This window comes from Heterodontus francisci, chromosome 9 (assembly GCF_036365525.1).
Source record: "Heterodontus francisci isolate sHetFra1 chromosome 9, sHetFra1.hap1, whole genome shotgun sequence".
Classification (NCBI taxonomy): Eukaryota; Metazoa; Chordata; class Chondrichthyes; order Heterodontiformes; family Heterodontidae; genus Heterodontus; species Heterodontus francisci.
The window spans coordinates 107,645,422-107,671,085 of NC_090379.1; the positions used below are offsets into that span (position 1 = coordinate 107,645,422).

The window sequence follows — 25,664 nt, forward strand, 5'->3', positions numbered from 1 at the left end:
ATGGCAAATGAATTTCAATATGGATAGGTGTGAGGTGATGCATTTTGATAGGAGAAATAAGGAGGCCACCTACCCCTTGGAAAAAAGAAACTAAATGAGGTAGAGGGGCAAAGTGATCTGGGGTAAAGGTTCACAAATCATTTAAAGTAGAAAGTCAGCTTAGCAGAGCCATAAAAAAGTGCAAAGCACTGGGGTTAATTTCTAAAGGAATAATTCCTAAGCAGAGAAGTTATGTTAAACTTATTTAGCATCTTGGTTAACTTAAGAGTGCGGTGCACAGATCTGGTCTCCATATTACAGAAAGGATACAGAAGCACTGGAGAAATTGCAAATAAGATTTACAAGGATGATACCTATTCTGAGAAGTTCTAACTATCAGGAAAGGCGGAACAAGCTGGGACTCTTTTTCCAGAAAAGAGCACACTGAGGGATGATCAGATAGAGGTCTTTAGAATAATGATGGGGTTTGATGGGATAGTTGCAGAGATGGTGTTTCTGCTTGTGGGGGAATCCAAAACTAGAGGCCATAGAGATAAGATAGTCACTAATAAATCCAATAAGGAATTCAGGAGAAACTCCCTTGCTGAAAATGGTGAGAATGTGAAACTTGCTATCACATGGAGTGGTTGAGTCGATTAGCACAGATGCCTTTAAGGCGAAGCTAGGTGTTGGATAATTCTTTGTTTATTATTTTTAATAATAGACTCAAAAAGCTAGAAACAGTAATGTATCTGACAATTACCTTCATTTACTATTGTTTCAAGACACTAAGTAAAGACCAGTACATGCGGTCCCTATGTCCAAAAACACATGTAAAGAACTTCACGGGAATTGTGAGCACTGCTTAAGCCTGTTCACATTAAATTGTTTGAAGGTAGTTAAAGGTTCTAAACAGCTTTTCTTTGTATTAAAAACAAGAAATGCTGGAAATACTCAGCAGGTCTGGCAGCATCTGTGGAGAGAGAAGCAGAGTTAACTTTTCAGGTCAGTGATCCTTCATCAGAGTTCTGAAACATTAACTCTGCTTCTCTCTCCACAGATGCTGCCAGATCTGCTGAGTATTTCCAGCATTTCTTGTTTTTATTTCAGATTTCCAGCATCTGCAGTATTTAGCTTTTCTTTGTAGCTGTCTTTTATATGATTTTCTTTGATTGTCTAGTTCAACTTTATTTTGGTGTTTTATGACCCTTGGATCATTGAACAGTTTATTTGTCAGTGATGGGTGGTGGGGCAGGTTTGGAGTGCCTTATGTCCTGTTACATTGTACCTTTGCTCCCCAGTTTTTGCTGTTCCTGAATTATAGCCTTTGTTGGACAAACCTTTGATGTCTTATCTCTTATCTCTACAGTAAAACGAAAATTCCCTTATTTAGAGCATAATAATTTCCTTCTTCACATTTCCCCTGGTGTGACAAAAGGACTTTTAAAAGCTCCTGACAGTTAAATTGGGCCATGTAGTGCCCATTTTATCGGTGCAAGGTTAGCCTCAAACCAAAGAAGCTGCATCACACCAAGCAGAAGGGCCGCCCACGCATCAACACTAACAGAATTTCTCATCCACAGCTGTTACGTAAGTTTCTAAATTCACTTGAAAAAGCCCTTCAAAACACTCCCACAGGGGATGCAGGGACCAAGTGGGCCCACATCAGAGACGCCATTGATGACTCAGCAATGACCACCTACAGCAAACGTGTGAAGCGGAATGCAGACTGGTTTCAATCTCACATTGAAGAGCTGGAACCGGTCATAGCCGATAAACGCATTGCACTGCTAAACTACAAGAAATCCCCCAGCGATTTAACATCCGTAGCACTTAAAGCTGCCAGAAGCGCTGCACAAAGAACAGCCAGGCGCTGCGCAAATGACTACTGGCAACACCTATGCAGTCATATTCAGCTGGCCTCTGACACCGGAAATATCAGAGGAATGTATGATGGCATTAAGAGAGCTTTTAGTCCAACCATCAAGAAGATAGCCCCCCTCAAATCTAAATCAGGGGACACAATCACTGACCAACGCAAGCAAATGGACCACTGAGTGGAACACTACCTAGAACTGTACTCCAGGGAAGATGTTGTCACTGAGACCGCCCTCAATGCAGCCCTGTCTCTGCCAGTCATGGATGAGCTGGACGTACAGCCAACAAAATCGGAACTCAGTGATGCCATTGATTCTCTAGCCAGCGGAAAAGCCCCTGGGAAGGACGGCATTACCCCTGAAATCATCAAGAGTGCCAAGCCTGCTATACTTTCAGCACTGTACGAACTGCTTTGCCTGTGCTGGGACGAGGGAGCAGTACCACAGGACATGCGCGATGCCAATATCATCACCCTCCATAAGAACAAAGGTGACCGCGGTGACTGCCACAACTACCATGGAATCTCCCTGCTCAGCATAGTGGGGAAAGTCTTCACTTGAGTCGTTTTAAACAGGCTCCAAAAGCTGGCTGAGCGTGTCTATCCTGAGGCACAGTGTGGCTTTCGAGCAAAGAGATCCACCATTGACATGCTGTTCTCCCTTCGCCAGCTACAGGTGAAATGCTGCGAACAACAGATGCCCCTCTACGTTGCTTTCATTGATCTCACCAAAGCCTTTGACCTCGTCAGCAGACGTGGTCTCTTCAAACTACGAGAAAGGATTGGATGCCCACCAAAGCTACTAAGTATCATCACCTCATTCCATGACAATATGAAAGGCACAATTCAGCATAGCTGCCCCTCAACAGACCCCTTTCCTATCCTGAGTGGCGTAAAACAGGGCTGTGTTCTCGCACCGACACTGTTTGGGATCTTCTTCTCCCTGCTGCTCTCACATGCGTTCAAGCCTTCAGAAGAAGGAATTTTCCTCCACACAAGATCAGGTGGCAAGTTGCTCAACCTTGTCTGTCTAAAAGCAAAGACCAAAGTACGGAAAGTCCTCATCAGGGAACTCCTCTTTGCTGACGATGCTGCATTAACATCTCACACTGAAGAGTGTCTGCAGAGACTCATCGACAGGATTGCGGCTGCCTGCAACGAATTTGGCCTAACCATCAGCCTCAAGAAAACGAACATCATGGGACAGGACGTCAGAAATGCCCCATCCATCAATATCGGCGACCACACTCTGGAAGCGGTTCAAGAATTCACCTAGCTAGGCTCAACTATCACCAGTAACCTGTCTCTCGATGCAGAATTAAACAAGCGCATGGGAAAGGCTTCCTCTGCTATGTCCAGACTGGCCAAGAGAGTGTGGGAAATTGGCGCACTGACACAGAACACAAAAGTCCAAGTGTATCAAGCCTGTGTCCTCAGTACCTTGCTCTACGGCAGCGAGGCCTGGACAACGTATGTCAGCCAAGAGTGACGTCTCAATTCATTCCATCTTCGCTGCCTCTGGAGAATCCTTGGCATCAGGTGGCAGGACCGTATCTCCAACACAGAAGTCCTCGAGGCGGCCAACATCCCCAGCATATACACCCTACTAAGCCAGCCGCGCCTGAGATGGCTTGGCCATGTGAGCCGCATGGAAGATGGCAGGATCCCCAAAGATACATTGTACAGTGAGCTCGTCACTGGTACCAGACCCACTGGCCGTCCATGTCTCCACTTTAAAGACATCTGCAAACGCGACATGAAGTCCTGTGACATTGATCACAAGTCGTGGGAGACAGTTGCCAGCGATCACCAGAGCTGGCGGTCAACCATAAAGGCGGGGCTAAAGCCTGGAGAGTCGAAGAGACTTAGCAGTTGGCAGGAAAAAAGACAGAAGCGCAAGGAGAGAGCCAACTGTGTAACAGCCCCGACAATCAATTTTATCTGCAGCACCTGTGGAAGAGCCTGTCACTCTAGAATTGGCCTTTATAGCCACTCCAGGCGCTGCTTCGCAAACTACTGACCACCTCCAGGTGCTTACCCATTGTCTCTCAAGACAAGGAGGCCAAAGAGACAGCCAGATAAGGATTGTAAATGGGGTACGGGAAGTGCACAGGATACCATCTTGGTAATAGGATTTGTGTGCAAGAACCTAATGATCACTGACAACATGTAGAGCAAGCAGGTAATGATGCAAGTTAGTATGCAACTCTGATTTGAAGCCACTGCTGCCATTTCTGAACTGCACACTCCAGCCAACCCAGTCAGAGTCAACCTCGCACAACTAAACATGATGATAAATGAAGTGATGGACTCCCTACCAATCTTATTTAAAGGGATCCTGAACTACTTACAGGTTAGTTGCTGTGTTATTTATTCTGGCTGCTGGTGCAATTGTACATGTTTTTGGAGATTTTCTATGTTTGCCTAACATTTGAATGCTCTACGGAAAGTGGTCTGGCTGGTGTTAAAGTAGTTTTTTGCTCATTTAAAAACTTCTGCTGAAACAAGTTTCTCCTGGACTTGCATAGCCTGGCAGGGTTTCCTCTGAGAATTGAACATGCCTGGGAGAAAGAAGCAAAACCACACAGTGCAGGACAAGCAGTTAGAAGAGGCAGGAGAAGGAGGGGCAGAACGGCTTACAACAGGAGGCCATATCTGCTGAGAATGTTCAGGGAGCTATGCTCTTACCTCAACGTCAGCGAAGGCCAATCCATCCATTGCTACATAAAAGAGGTCCTGAGTGAAATCTGCCAACAGCTGCAGCCACAAACAGCAGCCTCAAAGCATTGCCTGTGGCTGTCACAGACCATGATTCAATATTTAGGCATCTGGTTCCTTCCAGGCTGCTGCTGGAGATATAAGCACATTGTCACAGTTTGCAGAGCACAGCTGTATAAAGGAGGTTCCTAAGGCTCTCTATAGAAATAAAAATACTTTCATCTCATTCCCTCTTGCCAGGGACAAGCAGGCAAAGCAAGGACAAGATTTTACAGACTGTAGGCATCCCCATGATGCAGGGTGCTGTTGACCGCATACATTTTGCCATGCATGCACCTCATGTGACCTTGGCCATTTGCATGAACTGATTCCTCTGATTCCACTCCCTCAATGTGCAACTGGTGTTCAACTACAGGCATGACATCATGCAGGTCAATGCATATTATGGGATCAGTCTTGATTCCTTCATTCTCTGGCAGTCCTCTGTGCCACCTGTATTTGACCCACGGTGGCAAGTCAAAGGGTAGCTACTGGGTGACGAGGGTTATCCACTCATGAACTAAAAACAAGAAATGCTGGAACCACTCAGCAGGTCTGGCAGCATCTGTGGAAAGAGAAGCAGAGTTAACGTTTCGGGTCAGTGACCCGAAACGTTAACTCTGCGGCTCTTTCCACAGATGCTGCCAGACCTGCTGAGTGGTTCCAGCATTTCTTGTTTTTATTTCAGATTTCCAGCATCCGCAGTATTTTGCTTTTATCCACTCATGATATGGCTCATGAATCCAGCCAGGAGCCCAGTGCACATCATGCCTACCATGAGAACCATACTGCCACATGGACCATCATAGAGCACACAATCATCATCATCAAGTAATTTTTTTTTTAATTTCTGAAATATACTTTATTCATAAAATTCTGTAAAAATTACATTGCCAAACAGTTTCAAACAGCACCAAAAGATACAAACATTGCAAGGGAGATCAGTTTCCTTCTATACTATCATGAGTTTCTTCACAACCCTTCCGTTTCACTATTGTCATGCCAATTACAGTTTCACATTTACAGCAAATGAATATATCAACGATACAGTTCGAGGGGTTTCCCATGGATCCAGCCCCTCAGTTCAGCTTGGTGGGGATCCTTACACTGTGGTCTTTCCCCATTGAGCCTTTGCTGCGGCTGCCCCAAGCTTTAGTGCGTCCCTCAGCACGTAGTCCTGGACTTTGGAATGTGCCAGTCTGCAACATTCAGTGGTGGACAACTCTTTGCGCTGGAAGACCAGCAAGTTTCGGGCAGACCAAAGGGCGTCTTTCACCGAATTGATAGTCCTCCAGCAGCAGTTGATGTTTGTCTCGGTGTGCGTCCCTGGGAACAGCCCGTAGAGCACAGACTCCTGTGTTACAGAGCTGCTTGGGATGAACCTTGACAAAAACCACTGCATCTCTTTCCACACCTGCTTTGCGAAGACACATTCCAGGAGGAGGTGGGCGACCGTCTCTTCCCCACCACAGCCAAAGCGGGGGCATTGTTCGGAGGGGGCGAGACTTCGGGTGTGCATGAAGGATCTGACGGGGAGGGCCCTTCTCACCACCAGCCAAGCTACCTCTTGGTGCTTGTTTGAAAGTTCTGGTGATGAGGCATTCCGCCAAATGACTTTGACGGTCTGCTCGGGGAACCGTCCGACAGGATCCATCGTCTCCTTTTCCCTTAGGGCCTTGAGGACATTCCGTGCAGACCGCTGCCTGATGGACGGAAGGATAGGTGGTACGGCACGACCCAACTGCATGGAGCGTTCCGCAGTAATGCTTCAGCTGCCTGGACCATGCTGGATGAGCCCTGCAATACTCAGCTGAGCGGTATCAAGATTTTTGGTACTGTGCTGCATGCTGCACAATCTGGTCATGGTGAAGGAACAGCCCTTGCCACCATCTGTCAGGTGAGAAACTGTGGAACAGGAGCACAGGGAGGTGGAGGAGGAAGTGCAACAGGAAGTGGAGGAACATAAAAGAAAAGGGAAGCTGCAATGTAGACAGTCTCTACTTGACCAAATAATTCATTAACGATTCTCGTAACCTTCAACCCCATTTCCCCATTCGGCCAATAGTCAGTGTCAGCTGTAACTCAGTTGATCGCACTCTCTGAGTCAGAAGGTTGTGTGTTCAAGTCCCACTCGAGACTTGAGCACAAAAATCTAGCTGACACTCCAGTGCAGTACAGCTGAATGTGCTACCTTATGGATGAGATGTTAAACTGAGGCCCCATCTGCCCTCTCAGCTGGACGTAAAAGATCCCACGTCACTATTTCAAAGATCTGGGGGGTTATTCCTGATATCCTGGCTGATATTCATCCCTCAATCAACATCACAAAAACACATTATCTGGTCATTATCACATTGATTGGTGTGGGACTTTGTTGTAAGCAAATTGGCTGCCATGTTTCCTGCATTTCAACAGCGAGTACACTTCAAAAGTACTTCATTGGTTGTAGAGTGCTTTGGGATGTCCTTAGGTCATGAAAGGCGCTATGAGTGCAAGTCTTTTGTTCTTTAACATTCCTACACTCCAGATCTTTCCCCTATCACTGACTATCACATCTTCCTTCTCACATCATAAAAATAAAAACAACCAGAAAATACACATTCCAAACCAATTTTCTAAATTTACTCATTACATAATACATACAATATTAAACTACTCAACCTTGTGCATTCCCTCGGTGCCTGTCTTTCTTTTGTGCTCCTACCAGGTGCTTTCCCAGTGGTTACAGCATGAGTGGTGAACAGCTGCTGACCTTCCATTCAAGTGACTGCAGATGGCCTTGGAGGACCTCGAGCTGCTCTGGGCCTAGAAGGCCTGGCTTCGTACTGTACCATTTCAGCCTGGGCTGCAGCAGTCTGGGCTGACTGGCTGATTGGCAACAGCAAGGGCACTGATGGAGCGGCTGAAGTGGGAGCAGGACTGTTGTTATTCTGAGAGAGGAAAGCAGGTTTGTATTCCATGGAGCCACAGCCACTCTCCTGGAGTGGCACCTCAACAATCCTACTGATCTGTTTGATGTCTTGGACATCCCTTTGAACAGTTGTCTCTATGGCCAGGATGGCAGCAGTCTGGGCTTCCACTGCAGTACTCAGATCTTTGATGGAATCTGTTTGTGCTGCAATGGAAGCTGTGACATTACCCGTCAGACACTTCAGCATGGTGGGTTCCGCAGGGGTGCTGATAGAGGTGACCACCTATTCCACATTGGAAAGAATGGGCTCCATGCTCTGTATTAAGCCCTGTACTAAGCTGGACCCTTTCATTCTCCTTATCATTAGGCGGAGGCTTTCTGGCAAGCTTTGCAGTGACAAAGCATTTGGTTGTGTACACCCATCAGCCGCCTTCTTTAGCCTGGACAATTAACCTTCTTCATAGCCTAGGCGGGAGGAGGACAAAGTAAGAATTGCTTGCTTACACCATCTGCAGCTTGTGAGTCAGAAGTGATTGTGGGATGATGAAGAAGTGGGTTGAGGGTTTGGTATGCAGATCGTCGATCCTCCAGCCCTGTCAGTGACCACGACCTCAGAAATGCTGCTTTCCATGGGCCAGCACAGTTTCCTGAAGGGTGTTAAACCATGCAGGTGCGCTTGTCCTCCTCCTGTTCTTTCCTGTTGCCTCCTGTTAGTGCCACTTTCCACTGAAGAATGAGGGAAGTCTTATCAGTAAGTGTCCTGCAATTTGTTTGGGTAATGTGTGGCTGTCACGATTGAAACCTGTCAGTGTGTGCAAGGTGATTGGTGTGTGTGAGGCCTGCAACAGAGTTAAGTGTGTGAGGGTGAGGTGAACCATATGCTGGTGTGTTATGGGGGTGTAGTGAATTGAGCAGTGGATGAGGCAACTGGTACAGTTGGTAGGTTATGCCATTTGAACTCACTCACCTTGATCACTTGTGCCAGATTGTTAAACTTCTTTCTGCACTGCATCCATGTTCTTGGACGTACTCTCCTGGCATTGACATCCGCTGCTATTTGTTCCCATTATCTGCTCAGCATATGTCTGGAGGGCGTTTTGCTCCCACCCCCTGCAGAGACAGGACCTTTCTCCTCTCTCCACATCTCACACCAAGACATTGTCAGAAAACTTTGGTGCTCGCTCTCTTGCATGTTCACAGAATAGTTACAACATCGAAGGTGGCCATTCAGCCCATCATGTCCGCACCGTTTCTCCAAGTGAGCAATTCATTTAGTGCCATTCCCCCTCCCTCTCCCCATCACCCTGTACATTCTTCCTTTTCAGGCAACTATCAAATTCCCTTTTGAATGCCTCGTTTGAACCTGCCTCCACCGCAGTCTCTGGCAGTGCATTCTCGATCCTAATCACTCACTGCATGAAAAAGTTTTTTCTCATGTCACCATCGCTTCTTTTGCCAATTACCTTAAGTCTGTGCTCTCTCATTCTTGATCCTTTCATGAGTGGGAACAGTTTCTCCCTATCTACTCTGTCCAAACTCCTCATGATTTTGAATACCTCAATCAAATCTCCTCTCAGCCTTCTCTTCTCCAAGGCAAACAGTCCCAACTTCTCCAATCTATCTTCGTAAATGTAAATTCCTGGAACCACTTTCGTGAATCTTTTCTGCACTCTCTCCAATGCCTTCCTATCTTTCCTTAAATGCAGGGCGCAGAACTGGATGCAGTACCCAGCTGAGGCTGAACTAGTGTCTTAGACAAGTTCAACATAACCTCCTTGCTCTTGTACACTATGCCCCTATTATTAAAGCCTTGGATACTGTGTGCTTTATTGACCATGCTCTCAACCTGTCCAGCCATCTTCAATGACTTATGTGCATATGCACCCAGGTCCCTCTGCTCCTGCACCCGCTTTAGAATTGTCTCTCCATGTTCTTCCTACCAAAATGAATCACTTCACATTTCTCCGTATTGAACTTCATCTGCCACTTGTCCACCCATTCCGCCAACTTGCCTATGTCCTTTTGCAGTTCTACACTATCTTCCTCACATTTCACAATGCTTCCAAGTTTCGTATCATCCGCAAATGTTGAAATTGTGCCCTGTACATCAAGGTCTAGGTCATTAATATATATCAGGAAGCACAATGGTCCCACCATTGACCCCTGGTGAAATCCACTACATATCTTCCTCCAGCCCGACAAACATCCATTAACCACTACTCTCTGTTTCCTGTCACTCAGTCAATTTCATATCCATGTTGCTACTGTCCCTTTTATTCCATGAGCTGTAATTTTGCTCACAAGTCTGTTGTGGAACACTGTATCAAATGCCTTTTGGAAGTCAATGTACACCACGTCAACAGCATTGCCCTCAGCAACCCTCTTGAATACCCCTTCAAAAAAATTCCAGCAAGTTAGTTAAACATGATTTTCCCTTAACAAATTCATGTTCGCTTTCCTTAAATAACCCACATTTGTTCATGCAACTATTAATTTTGTCCCAAATTATTGTTTCTAGAAGTTTCCCACCACCGAAGTTAAACTGACTGGCCTGTAATTGTTGGGCCCTGTACACTAAGGTCTAAGTCATTTATATATATCAGGAAGAGCAAGGGTGTGACATTTGCCATTCTTCAGTCCTCTGGCACCACCCTGAGTCTAAGGAAGACTGGAAAATTATGGCCAGTGCCTCCGCAATTTCCACTGTCACTTTTCTCAGTATCCTTGGATGCATCTAATCCGGGCCTGGTGCTTTATCAACTTTACGTGTAGACAGCCTATCTAATATCTCCTCCTTATCAATTTTAAATCCTTCTAGAGTATTAATTACCTCCTCTTTCACCATGGCCTGGGTTGGAACTTTTTCCTTGGTAAAAACAGATGCAAAGTATTCATTTAATGCCTCAGCTATTCCCCATGCCTCCATGCGTAAATTCCCCTTTTGATCCCCAATCGGCCCTACTCCACCTTTTACCACCCTTTTAACTCTTTATATGTCTATCGAAGACTTTGGGATTCCCTTTTATGTTAGCTGCCAGTCTCTTTTCATACTCTCTCTTTGCTTCTGTTACTTGCTTTTTCACTTCTCCTCTGAATCTTCTGTATTCAGCCTCATTGTATTACCTACCTGACATCTGTCACAACTACACTTTTTCTTCATCATCTTCATCTCTATCTCTTTTGTCATCCTGGGAGCTCTATATTTGTTTGCCCTACCTTTCCCTTTCGAGGGAATATCTTTTTCCTGCCAACTTTTGATTCCGGTTTATTTGGCCCAGATCCATTCTTAACCCATTGAAGTTGGCGTTTCCCCCAGTTAATTATGCTTACTCTTGATTGATCTTTGTCCTTTCCTCTAGCCAACCTAAACCGTATGATAGAATGATCACTGTCCCCTAAATGTTCTCCTACTGACATTTGAACCACTTGGCCCACCTCATTCCCAAGAACCATGTCTAGTAGTGCCTCCTTTCGTATTGCACAGGAAACATACTGCTGTAGAAAATGTTTCTGAACACATACTAGGAACTCTTGCCCCTCTCTGCCCTTTATACTACTACTATCCCAGTTTATATTTGGATAATTAAAGTCCCCCATTATAACTACCCTATAATTCTTGCACCTCTCTAATTTCCCTGCAAATCTGTTCCTGTACACTCTTTCCACTAGTTGGTGGCCTATAGACTACACTGAGAAATGTAATTGCACCTTTTCTTGTTCCTTAGCTGTAGCCAAATAGATTCTGTCCTTGACCCCTCTGGGATATTCTCTCTCTCAAGCACTGTAATACTCTCCTGAATCAACACCGCCACACCTCCCCCTTTTATTCCTTTCCTATCTTTCCTGAATACCTTGTATCCAGGAATATTTAACACCTATCCCTGTCCTTCTTTGAGCCAGGTCTCTATTATAGCCACAACATCATAATCCCACGTTAATCTGTGCCTGTAACTCATCAATCTTATTAATTACACTACGTGCATTCACATACATGCCCATTAACCCTGACTGAGACTTTATTACTTCCTCCCTTACTGTGCCCCCACCTAATGACCTCCCTACTCGAGTGCTATCCATCTCTCCCAGTATTCTATGCACCTTGGTAGTACTGTCTAACACTCTCACCTTTTGCACCTTATTCCTCTTTTCTACTTCTATATGCTGGTGCCCACCCCCCTGCCAATTTAATTTAAACTCTCCCCAACCACACTAATGAACCTCCCCGCAAGGACATTGGTCCCAATCCTGTTGCGGTGCAACCTGTCTCTTTTGAATAGGTGCCTCCTGCCCCACAACTGTTCCCAATACCCCAAGAATCTGAAGCCCACCCTCCTGCACCATGCTTCAAGCCACGCATTGATCCTCCCTATCTTCCTATTTCGACTCTCGCGAGCATGTGGCACTGGGAATAAAACAGAGATTACTACCCTCAAGCCCTACTCTTTAACTTCCTCCCTAGCTCCTGAAAATCTGTCTGTACAACCTCAATACCTGCCCTTGCTATGTTGCTACCAAAATGCAACAGAACTTCTGGCTCACTCCCTTCCCCCTGCAGAATATCCTGAACCCTCTCAGTGATGTCCTTTATCCTGGCACCAGGGAGGCAACACTGTTAATTGTGTGATTATATGCAGGTGAAGGGAGTTAATTGGTGTTTTAGTTGAACACTTAAAAGGAGACATTCACTGGGACTGGGGGAGGGTTTTGAGTGAGGAGCTACATGTTCGTAATCCTTTTACTCTGCTCAATAAATGTGAAACTGAGTAAATATAGGCCCCAGCCTTATCCTTCCATAACAAGCTTTCTGGAATTTAACAAACACACCATGCTGGACTCATGATAATGTTGACAGAACTGCCTGTCTGTCCCCCTGACTATGGAATCACCTTTAACAACTGCATTTCTGCACTTTGCTTCTCCCTCCTGTACAGTCCCATGCCCATTGGTGCCACGGTTTGGAATGCACTCCTCAAAGTGTCGTCACTCTCAGCAGTCTCCGAAGCTGAGTACCGGTTTGAGAGTGACATATCCTGAAGACTCCTGCACTTCCTCCCTCTTCCTATTCTTCTGGATGGCCACCCACTTGCTATCCTGAACTCCTACTGCCTGTGGGGTGACCACCTCCTGGAATATACGATCCAGGAAACTCACCTGCTCCCTGATATTCCGCAGTGATTACAGCTGCCCCTCAAGCTCGGAAATCCTGAGTTCAAGCTGAAGCAGCTGGAGACACTTCCTACACACATGGTCGCCCAAGACACATGAAGTGCCCAGAAGCTCCTATTTGGCGCGGGAATTGCAAGCACAAGTTGCAGCTGCCCATCCATGATCTAAAAAGAACATTATATTCCCTTTATAAACGATCTATTTAGTACCCTGTTTAAACAATCAATTGTAATTAATATCTCTAGTCCTGCTCTGCATTAATACTCTTATCACAACACTTCCTGTTACACTACCCCGATTGAAACATTTTTAATTTTCCAGCCCCTAATTTGAACCAATAATCTCCCTTCTCGTCTCTCTCTCTCTCTCTCTCTCTCTCTCTCTCTCTCTCTCTCTCTCTCTCTCTCTCTCTCTCTCTCTCTCTCTCTCTCTCTCTCTCTCTCTCTCTCTCTATCTATCTATCTATATATATATATATATATATATATATATATATATATATATATAGTAAATTATAAAATCCGTCTTACTTTTTATACGAATGAATTGATCAAGTCTTGTTTTATGTTTGATTAACTTAGATGAAATTAAAAGCTTACTGGTATACTCACTGCTATTCCTTAAAGTATCACAGCATAGATCCACTTTTCAAATGACTCCCACCACTTCTTGCACCCACAATACATCTGCCCTTTAAGAAGGGCAGTATGCTGTTAAGTAGCGCTAGCAACTTGCGATATCAGGCCCCCTGCTGATCCATGCAGCCAATGAACAGTGTGGGGTAGCACTGGCTGCATGCAACAATCATTTAAAACAATAGGCAGCATGAATTAAATATGCTACCTGCATCGTAATGAACAGGCACAGGTTAGTTGCGTACCATAATCCCCATGCTCGTCTTTGGGAGTTATCCAATAAACCCCGATGTTTTTTAACCTAAGAATCCTTGTAGCTCAATATTATATCATCAATTTCCCCTAACTCATTTATTTGATAATCTATATCTGCCTATCCTTACAGGGCAATGTCTTCAACCTTAAAATTCATCCTCTCCGATGTTATCAGTGTCACTGAGGTGAAAAGATAGGATTTACAAGCCCACAGTTTATACCCACTCTGCTACATTAGCTGTTTTGTATTTATTCTGTACTAGAATAATGTAAAACATATCTATATTTTTACATTAGATAAGGATGTGAAGGAGAAAGAAATAGAAGGATATGTTGATGAGGTGAGATGAAGTAAGGTAAGAGGAGGTTTTTGTGGAGCATAAACATTTCTGGGCTGAAGGACCTGTTCCAATGCTGTAAGTTCTATATAATTTTCATTTCCCATGTCAGCCATCCTTGTGGCCTTTTTGAGCGAGAATGTAATGTTATGACAATTAGTCGCAAATTAGGAACAGGTTTGCCCTGTGGGCCTACACCCATGGAACTGTCCTGAGACTGCCTGAAACTCAATCCACATTCAATGTTTTCATCTAACAAAAGGACGAAGACTGGGCTGGATTCAAACCTAGCTGCCAGAAATGAAAGGACAAAGGGGTTGACTTTTGACTTTTTTCAGGGTTCTCTCAATTGTCCGCTGTAATTTCAGTGGAAGATCCACGGAAATCCCATAGAAATGGCACAAATGTGGTCCCCAGATCTGAGTATTTCTGCACAGTTAACTACTTTATGTCTCCACTCAACGTCTTTTTCAAAAAAAGAATACATGTCCAAAAATTTGTTTTATAAAGGATAATCATTGGTGACTAGTGTGGTGCAGCCTCTGTGCTCACGAACAAGGCAAGCAGAACAAGGCAAGGCAACAAGTGCCTCTGTGTGACAGAGAGTTTCTTTCCTGTGTCAAATAAGGACATTTTCTGTATTTTGTATGTATTCTGTATGCTTTTTCACAACTTTAACTAGACAGGGTCTTGCTGATTGTGAGACTGACTAATATATTTTAAAAGAAATATTTAAAATCCAGATTATGGTGTAATAGCCTAATTGCTCTAGTGACTGTTAAGCAGAGGATGCGCTGATTCGAGTAATGATTCAGTATTTGCTGAGCATGGGATATCTCATTAGCATATAACATTCCAGTTGCTTAGGTGACAGTTGAGCTTGCGATGCTCTGATTATGGTCTGATCAATCCAGTTGCTATGGTGCCAGTTGAGCATGCTTGTCATCATTCGGGCCCGATGATCTGGCTGCTCAGGTGACAACTAAGCGTGGGATGCCTTTATTAGTTTATAACACTCCAGTTGTGCCAGGTACATTTGAAAATGTGATGCCCTGATTGGGGTTACACAGACCCCTTGCTGTGGTGATAATTGGAAAAATTGCTGCCTGATAGAATGCTGAGAATTACAAAGCATTCCATGAGCTTGTTTACAGTATTAGGAATGGGGGAGGCAATGTGATTATGGGATGTAAAATAGTTCCTCGGGGAGTGTGTTTCTACGGTTACAGATTGAGTTTCCTACCGTAATTGCTGTGGAAGGTGGTTCTGTGGAGAATGTTCTCGTCAAATATAGCCTTGAGTGTAGCGATTTCAGTGGGTGATGAGGTTCTACTGGGAGTCTATTTACAATTTATTGCGACATCCTGAATTCATGCTTTATTCATAACATTTCCACGGGGACTGTTTATGGAAGAGCTGAATTGCAAGGTGTTGATTTGGACCTGTGGTCTGATTACTATAAGGCATTCTTATTGGGAATTAAACATTAAAATTGCTTCATTTGATTCATTTTGCTTTGCATTTAACAGTCAATGATGCTGTAAATCACATGTCAGTACTCACTAGAGCTTTACATATAAAATGTATCTCCTAAATGATTCATCCATATGCAATTCCCTTAAAGACAGTTACTAAATATTTAATTTTTAATTTCCCCCAATCACCTGTTAATGATAATGGTGGGTTATATATTATGCAGGATTTTCTCCCTAATTTTATTTTCTCTTATGTGAGAGCAGCAGGATACAGTTTCACAGGCGCTAGTAGCTGTCATTGCCTCAACTATGTATCCACTCCCCATGGGTCAGTGCTAGACATTGTGTATTGGCAGGCAATTCAAATCAAAGAGGGTTTCACAACCAAGCCAATGCTGTCGTCGTCTAGTGTTCACCGAAGAACATAAGAAATAGGAGCAGGAGTAGTCCACAGCCCTTCAAGCCTGCTGTGCAGTTCAATGAGATCATGGCTGTTCGACTTCAACACCATTTTCCTGCACTATCCCCATATCTCTCGATGTTTTTAATAAGTAGAAATCTATCTATCTCGGTCTTGAGCATACTCAACGATTAAGCCTGCACAGCCCCCTGGGGCAGAGAATTTCAAAGATTCATCACCCTCTGAGTGAAGAAATTCCTCCTCATCTCAGTCCTAAATGGCCTGCCCCTTATTCTGAGACTGTGTCGCCTGGTTGTAGACTCCCCAGCCAGGGAAATATCCTTCCTGCATCTACCTTGTCGAGCCCTGTAAGAATTTAGTATGTTTGAATGCGATCACCTCTCATTCTTCTAAACTCTAGAGAATATAGGCCCAGTCTCCTCAATCTTTCCTCATAGGACAATTTCTCCATCTCAGGAATTAGCTTGGTGAACCTTTGTTGCACTCCCTCTATGGCAAAGATATCTTTCCTTAGGTAAGGGGACCATAACTGCACACAATACTCCAGGTGTGGTCTTATCAAGGCTCTATATAATTGCAGCAAGATATCTTTACTCCTATACTCAAATCCTCTTGCAATAAAGGCCATCATATCATTTGCCTTCTTAATTGCTTGCGGTACCTGCATGTTAGCTTTCAGTGACTCTTGAACAAGGATACCCAAGTCCCTTTAAAGTTCAACACTTCCCAGCTTCTCTCCATTTAAGAAATACTCTATTTCTGTTTTTCCTACCAAAGTGGATAACCTCACATTTCTCCACATTGTACTCTATCTGCCAAATTTTTGTCCGCTCTCTTAGCCTCTCCAAATCCCCTTGAAGCGTCTTCCATCCTCCTCACAACTCACACTTCCACCTAGTTTTGTGTCATCAGCAAACTTGGAAATATTACATTTAATCCCCACATCCCAATCACTGATATAGATTGTGAATAGCTGGGGCCCAAGCACTGATCCTTGTGATACCCCATTAGTCACAGCCTGAAAATGATCCATTAATTACTACTTTCTATTTTCTGTCCATTAATCAGTTCTCAACCCAAACCCCCAATTCCCAAACTCATGTGCTCTAATTTTGTTTACTAACCTCTTGTGTGGGACCTTATCATAAGATTTCTGAAAATCTAAATATACCTCATCCACTGCTTCCCCCTTATCTATTCTGCTAGCTACATCATCAAAAAACTCCTAACAGGTTTGTCAGCATGATTTCCCTTTCATAAATCCACGTTGACTCTGCCCAATCTTACCATTATTTTCTAAGTGTTCAGTTATTACATCCTTTATTATAGATTCTAGCATTTTCCCTATAACTGATGTTAGACTAACAAGTCTGTAGTTCCCCATTTTCTCTCTCCCTCCTTTCTTAAATAGTGGGGTTATAATTGGTACCTTCTAATCTGCAGGAACCATTCCAGAACCTACAGAATTTTGAAAGATGACCACCAATGCAGCTACTATCTCCACAGCCACCTCTTTCTACACTCTGGAATGTAGATCATCAGGCCCAGAAGCCCCATAAATTTCTCCAGTACTTTTTTTTTTAATGAATATTAGTGTCTTGTAGTTCCACACTAGTCCCTTGATTCTCCATTATTTCAGGAAGTTTTTAGTATTTTCCTCCATGAAGATAGACATGAAGTATTTATTTAGTTTCTCTGCCATTTCCTTATTCCCCAGTATAAATTCTCCAGACTCCGCTTGTAATGTTCCAACATTTGTTTTTGCTAATCGTTTCCTTTTTACATACTTATAGAAACTTTTACGGTCTGTTTTTATGTTTCTCACTAGATTACTCTCATGTTCTATTTTCCCTGACTTCATCTTTTTCTTGGTCCTCCTTTGCAAAATTCTAAAATGCTCGCAATCCTCAGGCTTACCATTTTTTTGGGCAAATATATACTCCTCTTCCTTTGTTCTAATAACAGCCTTCATTTCTTTGGTTAGCCATGGTTGAAACACTTTCCTTGCTGGGTTTTTGTGCATTAAAGGAATGTATTTTTGTCATAAACCATGTATTAATTCTTTAAATGTTCGTCATTGCTTGTCCATCATCATATCTTTTAACATAGTTTCCCAGTCCATCATAGCCAATTTGCCCCTCATACCTTTGTAGTTTCCTTTGGTTAGATTTAAGACCCTAGTTTCTGATTGAACTACATCACTTTCAAACTTAATGTAATATTCTATCATACACTCTTTCCTAAAGGCTCTTTTACAACAAGGTTAGCCCTTTTTCATTGCACAATACTAGATCTAAAATAACCCATTCCCCAGTTCGTTCCTGAATGTACTGTTCAAGAAAACCATCTCGCACACGTTCCAAGAATTTGTCCTCCACAATATTAGTACATATAAAGTTTACCCAGTCAATATGTAGATTGAACTCTCCCATGATTACTGTATTACCCTTGTTACACGCACATCTAATTTCCTGATTTATACTGTGATTTACATTACCACTACTGTTTGGTGGCCTATAAACAACTCCCACCAATGGTTTCTGCCTCTTGCTGTGCACTTTTCAGCAGGAGTCACTGGATCGCAATCTGGATTATTCCTTTTGCCCAAGGCTCTGAACCCAATTGCGCCACTCATATCACTGCTGTGGTTGAGTTCATATAACTCAGTGTAGACTGGGGACTGAACCTTCCTGATCTCTGTGGCTTAGTACTAAAGAGGGTGATGATTTTCTTTTACCTACATGATTTATAGGGAAGACTGTGGTGTCACAGTGGCTGTGAAATGCCCTAAGCACTTTGGTGACAGTTGAATGTCTGATAACGGGATTATCGAGCAGATTACCAACTGGTTATCTGTCCATTCACTGACAGGATTATCTGTCCTTGGAGCTGCTGATGAGCTGATACATTGCAGAATCACTGGAAATGCAACAACAAATCTGTTGATAGTACTGATAGTTTTCCAAAAAAGGGTAGAATATCAAGCATGCTTTATGTTTCACAATGCTGGACAGATTCCAAGAAAATGATAGACAATCTTTCTAGCAACTTTAGTCTTCAACCCTTGTCTCCATAATAGTTGTTTTTGCCTCTCTGCTTTCAGACGTTGCTTTTCTCTGCTTTCCTTTTTTTGTCCTATTAAGCTCAATATGCCATCCTACATGCTTTTTCTCCTTCTCACATCCTTCCTACTGTGTTGAATTGGGTCTAATCATACAGTCTCTGACTTTAACTTATTCTTTACTAGTACCTCCTTACCTCCCTTCATCTTTCTTTCTTCCTGCAGTTTTCAGGCTTTTAAAATCCATCCTTGCCTTCCCACTTCCTGATTCGCCCTCTCCTACCTTTTACTGTTTTTTGACTCTTGTTGATGTCGTGCCTTCTTTACCTTTTCTCATTTGCAGATGATGAAATGTTGGCCTCACAAGCATGATATTGATTGGTATTAACCACAGTAATGAGATACAGGAGTAATTGTCAACATCGCCACCTTGGCAAATAGCCTGGCCTTCATAAAACCCGTCCAATGTTTCATTGCTTTCAATGCCAATAGAAATGGGGCGGGTTCTACACTGGACTATTTGGGCACCGTCAGCTGTCCAGGCAGCAAATTTGAAAATTACTCCCTAATGTTTTCAAATGATGTCAACCATTTACACTATGCCAACCATTTTGTTCCTCAGATACGCTTAGAGGAGGAACAACGAATGCGGCGTGCTGAGGAGGAGCTTGATTACCTTGCACCCTTCCTCGCCCGGCTTGGCCAGCCCAAAAGAATTACAAAGAAAATAGCCATTAAACTAAGGAATGACTGCCTGACAGACATGAAGCAGAGGCTGATCGATAAAGCCAATCTCATCCAGAGCCGGTTTGAGAAGGTATTGAATATCCATCTAAGTTCAGCATTATTCACTCTTATCCACCATAATCCTATCCAATGTTTGCTTGGCGATCAGGGTGTTTCATCAAGTTGTTCTGCAGAGTGTCGGGATGCAGGTCTGCACCTGCATATCCTCATGTGGTGAGTGCTTGGGCATGTGAGTCCAAGGACTTTCATTTGCTGCATGGAAGCTGGAACAGCTCTGACTCCAAATCACATTCTCTTACTTTCTTTTGCTGGAGAGCAGGAAGTGAAAGAGAACACCACTGAACTTCCAGCTCAGCAATACATCCAACAATATTTGGTGATGAGTGGAGGGACAGAAGCTCACGGAGCAGGCAATAAGTGAAAGGAAAGAAGTCTGCAAATAGTCTCATAGCCTATTATAACAACAACTTGCATTTATATTTGCACCTATACCGTGGTAAATTGTCCCAAGGAGGGTTAGTACTAACCAAGGAGTTGAAGCTGACTGTAAATCTCACTATTGTATTAGATTATCAGTGTTAGGGTTTTAAAAAATTTAATTTGACTTTCTTCCCTATCCTGCAGCCAAAACGGGTAGCCAACCTATTCACAGGCGTTCATCCCGAGCTGGCCAACACCAGGGACTTAGTCCAGCTCTAACTTACCACACCTCTCTTGAATCCCCCATTGTTGCTCAATTATCAAACTGCTTAGCCAACATCCAATATGAGATGAGCAGGAATTTCCTCCAATTAAATACTGCAAAGAGTGAGGATGTTGCTTTTGGTCCCTGCTCCAAACTCCATTCCCTCACTACTGACTCTGTCTCTCTCCCTGGCAACTGTCTGAGACTAAATCAGATTGTTTGCAACCTTGTGTTATATTTGAGCCTGAGATGAGCTTCTGATCACATATATGTGCAATCACTAAGGCCACCTATTTCCACCTCTGTAACATTGCCTGACTTCGCGGCTGTTTCAGCTCTTCTGCTGCTGAAACCCTCGTTCATGCCTTTATTAGCCCTGGATTTGACTATTCCAGTGCACTCTTGGCTGGTCTCCCACATTCTACTCTCCGTAAGCTTGAAGTCATCTAAAACTCTGCTGTCTGTGTCTTAACTCACACCAAGCGCCATTGACCTATTGCCCCTGTGCTCTCTGACCTGCACTGGCTCCTGGTTAAACAATGCCTCAATTTTAAAATTCTCATCCTTGTTTTCAAATCCTTCCACAGTCTTTCCCCTCACTATTTCTGTAATCTCCTACAGCCCCACAATCTTCCAAGATCTTGCAGGATGTGGGAGGTGAGGGTCACCACTGGTGTCCCTGCTGACTTCACCTGTGAGAAGGGCACCCAACTCCAGCTCCTCGCAGACTGCGTTAGGGAACTGGAGCTGGATGAACTTCAGATCATTCAGGATGCTGAGGGGGTGATAGAGAGCAGTTGTAGGGAAGTAGTGACACCTAAGTTACAGGATAAAGGTAGCTGGGTGACCGTCAGGGGAGGGAAAGGGAATAGGCGCACAGTGCAGTGATCCCCTGTGGCTGTTCCCCTCAATAATAAGTATACCGTTTTGGATACGATTGAGGGGGACGACCTACCAGGGGAAAGCCACATTGGCCAGGTCTCTGGCACTGAGCCTGGCCCAGTGGCTCAGAAGGGAAGGGGGGAGAATAGGAGAGCGATAGTGATAGGAGATTCAGTGGTTAGAGGAACAGACAGGAGATTCTGTGGTCGCGAACGAGACTCCCGGATGGGATGTTGCCTCCCGGGTGCCAGGGTCAGGGATGTCTCTGATCGAGTCTACAGGATTCTTAAGGGGGTGGGGTAGCAGCCAGAGGTCGTGGTACATATCGGTACCAATGACATAGCTAGGAAAAGGGATGAGGACCTGAAAAGCGAATATAGGGAGTTAGGTTGGAAGCTGAAAGGCAGGATGAGCAGAGTAGTATTCTCAGGATTGTTACCGGTGCCACGTGCTAGTGAGGCTAGAAACAGGGAGCGAGTGCAGCTGAACACGTGACTACAGAACTGGTGCAGGAGGGAGGGATTCAGATATGTGGATCATTGGGATACCTTCTGGGGAAGGTGGGACCTAAACAAGAAGGACGGGTTGCATCTGAACTGGAGGGGCACCAATATCCTGGGCGGGAGGTTTACGAGAGCTCTTTGGGAGGGTTTAAACTAGCTTGGCAGGGGGATGGGAACTGGAGCTACGGATCAGTGGATGGGGTAGCTGTTGAACAGGCAGATACCGAGTGCAGAGAGTATGTGAGGAAGGTTAGACAGTTAACAGGGCAAAGTTGCAGCCAGTATGATGGGTTGAAGTGTGTCTCTTTTAACGCAAGAAGTGTCAGGAATAAGGGCGATGAACTTAGAGCATGGATCAGTACTTGGAGCTACGATGTTGTGGCCATTACGGAGACGTGGATATCACAGGAGCAGGAATGGATGTTGGATGTTCCGGGGTTTAGATGTTTCAAAAGGAATAGGGAGGGAGATAAAAGAGGTGGGGGAGTGGCATTGCTAATCAGGGATAGTATCACAGCTGCAGAAAGGGAGGTCGTCGAGGAGGGTTTGTCGACTGAGTCATTATGGGTGGAAGTCAGAAACAGGAAAGGAGCAGTCACTTTGTTGGGAGTTTTCTATAGACCCCCCAATAGCAACAGAGACATGGAGGAACAGATTGGGAGGCAGATTTTGGAAAGGTGCAGAAGTAACAGGGTTGTTGTCATGGGTGACTTCAACTTCCCTAATATTGATTGGAACCTCCTTAGTGCAAATAGTTTGGATGGAGCAGTTTTTGTCAGGTGTGTCCAGGAAGGTTTCATGACTCAATATGTAGATAGGCCGACTAGAGGGGAGACTATGTTGGACTTGGTGCTTGGCAACGAACCAGGCCAGGTGGCAGATCTCTCGGTGGGAGAGCATTTCGGTGATAGTGATCACAACTCCCTGACCTTTACTATAGTCATGGAGAGGGACAGGAGCAGACGGGATGGGAAATTATTTAATTGGGGGTGGGGGAATTACAATGCTATTAGGCAGAAACTGGGGAGCATAAATTGGGAACAGATGTTCTCAGGGAAATGCACGACAGTAATGTGGAGGTTGTTTAGGGAGCACATGCTGCGACTGCTGGATAGGTTTGTCCCGATGAGGCAGGGAAGGGATGGTAGGGTGAAGGAACCTTGGATGACAAGAGATGTGGAACAGCTAGTCAAGAGGAAGAAGGAAGCTTACTTAAGGTTGAGGAAGCAAGGATCAGACAGGGCTCTAGAGGGTTACAAGGTAGCCAGGAAGGAATTGAAGAATGGACTTAGGAGAGCTAGAAGGGGACATGAAAAAGTCTTGGCGGGTAGGATTAAGGAAAATCCCAAGGCGTTCTACACTTACGTGAGGAACAAGAGGATGGCCAGAGTGAGGGTAGGGCCGATCAGGGATAGTGGAGGGAACTTGTGCCTGGAGTCGGAGGAGGTAGGGGAGGTCCTAAATGAATACTTTGCTTCAGTATTCACTAGTGAGAAGGACCTGGTCGTTTGTGAGGACAGCGTGGAACAGGCTGATATGCTCGAACAGGTTGAGGTTAAGAGGGAGGATGTGCTGGAAATTCTGAATGATATGAGGACAGATAAGTCCCTGGGGCCAGACGGGATACACCCAAGGATATTACGGGAAGCGAGGGAAGAGATTGCTGCGCCTTTCGTGATGGTCTTTGCGTCTTCACTGTCCACTGGAGTAGTACCGGATGATTGGAGGGTGGCAAATGTTGTTCCCTTGTTCAAGAAAGGGAATAGGGATAACCCTGGGAATTATAGACCAGTCAGTCTTACGTAGGTAGTGGGCAAATTATTGGAGAGGATTCTGAGAGACAGGATTTATGATTATTTGGAAAAGCATGGTTTGATTAGAGATAGTCAGCATGGCTTTGGAAGGGGCAGGTCATGCCTCACAAGCCTTATTGAATTCTTTGAAGATGTAACAAAACACATTGATGAAGGAAGAGCAGTGGATGTGGTGTATATGGATTTTAGCAAGGCGTTTGATAAGGTTCCCCATGGTAGGCTCATTCAGAAAGTAAGGAGGCATGGGATTCAGGGAAATTTGGCTGTCTGGATACAAAATTGGCTGGCCCATAGAAGTCAGAGGGTGGTAGTAGATGGAAAGTATTCAGCATGGAGCTCGGTGACCAGTGGTGTTCCACAAGGATCTGTTCTGGGACCTCTGCTCTTTGTGATTTTTATAAAGGACTTGGATGAGGAAGTGGAAGGCTGGGTTAGCAAGTTTGCCGATGACACGAAGGTTGCTGGAGTTGTGGATAGTGTGGAAGGCTGTTGTAGGTTGCAACGGTACATTGACAGGATACAGAGCTGGGCTGAGAAGTGGCAGATGGAGTTCAACCTGGAAAAGTGTGAAGTGATTCATTTTGGAAGGTCGAATTTGAATGCGGAATACAGGCTTAAAGACAGGATTCTTGGTAGTGTGGAGGAACAGAGGGATCTTGGGGTCCATGTCCATAGATCGCTCAAAGTTGCCACCCAAGTTGATAGGGTTGTTAAGAAGGCGTATGGTGTGTTGGCTTTCATTAACAGGGGGATTGAGTTTAAGAGCTGCGAGGTTATGCTGCAGCTCTATAAGGCCCTGGTTCGACCACACTTGGAATACTGTGTTCAGTTCTGGTCGCTTCATTATAGGAAGGATATGGAAGCTTTAGAGAGGGTGCAGAGGAGATTTACCAGGATGCTGCCTGGACTGGAGGGCATGTCCTACGAAGAAAGATTGAGGGAGCTAGGGCTTTTCTCATTGGAGCGAAGAAGGATGAGAGGTGACTTGATAGAGGGGTACAAGATGATGAGAGGCATAGATAGAGTGGATTGCCAGAGACTTTTTCCCAGGGTGGAAAGGGCTATCACCAGGGGGCATAATTTTAAGGTGATTGGAGGAAGGTTTCGGGGAGATGTCAGAGGTAGGTTCTTTACACAGAGAGTGGTGGGTGCGTGGAATGCGCTGCCAGCGGTGGTAGGCATATAAGCGACTCTTGGATAGGTACATGGATGATAGTAGAATGAAGGGTAGGTAGTTAGTTTGATCTTAGAGTAGGTTAAAGGTTCGGCACAACATCGTGGGCCGAAGGGCCTGTACTGTTCTGTGTTCTATATCTGCGCTCATCTGATTCTGGACTCTTCAGCATCCTTGATTTTAATCACTTCATCATTGGTGGCTGTGCCTTTAGCTGCCTAACCCTAAGCTGTGGAATTCCCTCACTAAATCTCTCCAGCTGTCTACCTCGCTTTCCTCCTTTAAGACACTTCTTTAAACCTACTTCTTTAACCAAGCTTTTGGTCATCTGACCTAATATTTCCTTATGCGGTTGGTGTGATGGTTTGTTTTATAATGCTCCTGTGAATCACTTTGGGACGTTTTATTATGTTAAAGACGCTATACAAATAAAAGAGATCATCTTTGTTATTGTGAGGGAAGTTACGAGTATGAATCTATGTCCTACCACCATGTGGCATAGTGCATTTGAGCACCAGCGTACTGTGTCACAAGGAAATGGTAATATTTTCTCTGCTCCCATCCTGAGAGTGCTGACCCTTGCTGGAGTGCCCATCTCCATGAACATTACCATCCCCATGAACAATACCAATCTCCGTAAGCCCTGCCCATCTCCATGAACATTACCCACCTCCGTGAACGCGACCCACCTCCGTGAACGCGACCCACCTCCGTGAACGCGACCCACCTCCGTGAACGCGACCCACCTCCGTGAACGCGACCCACCTCCGTGAACGCGACCCACCTCCGTGAACGCGACCCACCTCCGTGAACGCGACCCACCTCCTTGGACATTACCACCTCCTTGGACAATGTCCACCTCCTTGGACAATGTCCACCTCCTTGGACAATGTCCACCTCCTTGGACAATGTCCACCTCTGTGAACATTACCCATCTCTGTGAACATTACCCATCTCTGTGAACATTACCCATCTCTGTGAACAT

The 25,664-nt window shown here is 44.7% G+C and overlaps 1 protein-coding gene across 3 annotated transcripts in view; it reads left to right on the forward strand.

Moving 5' to 3' along the window:
- The window catches only part of ccdc135 (coiled-coil domain containing 135), a 140,301-nt gene that overhangs the window by 97,611 nt on the left and 17,026 nt on the right, over window positions 1-25,664 (forward strand). For all 3 annotated transcript variants that reach the window (XM_068039643.1, XM_068039644.1, XM_068039642.1), the window contains exon 16: window positions 19,497-19,691. In XM_068039643.1, coding sequence (XP_067895744.1) covers window positions 19,497-19,691 — 195 coding nt within the window. The remainder of the gene's footprint in view (window positions 1-19,496; window positions 19,692-25,664) is intronic.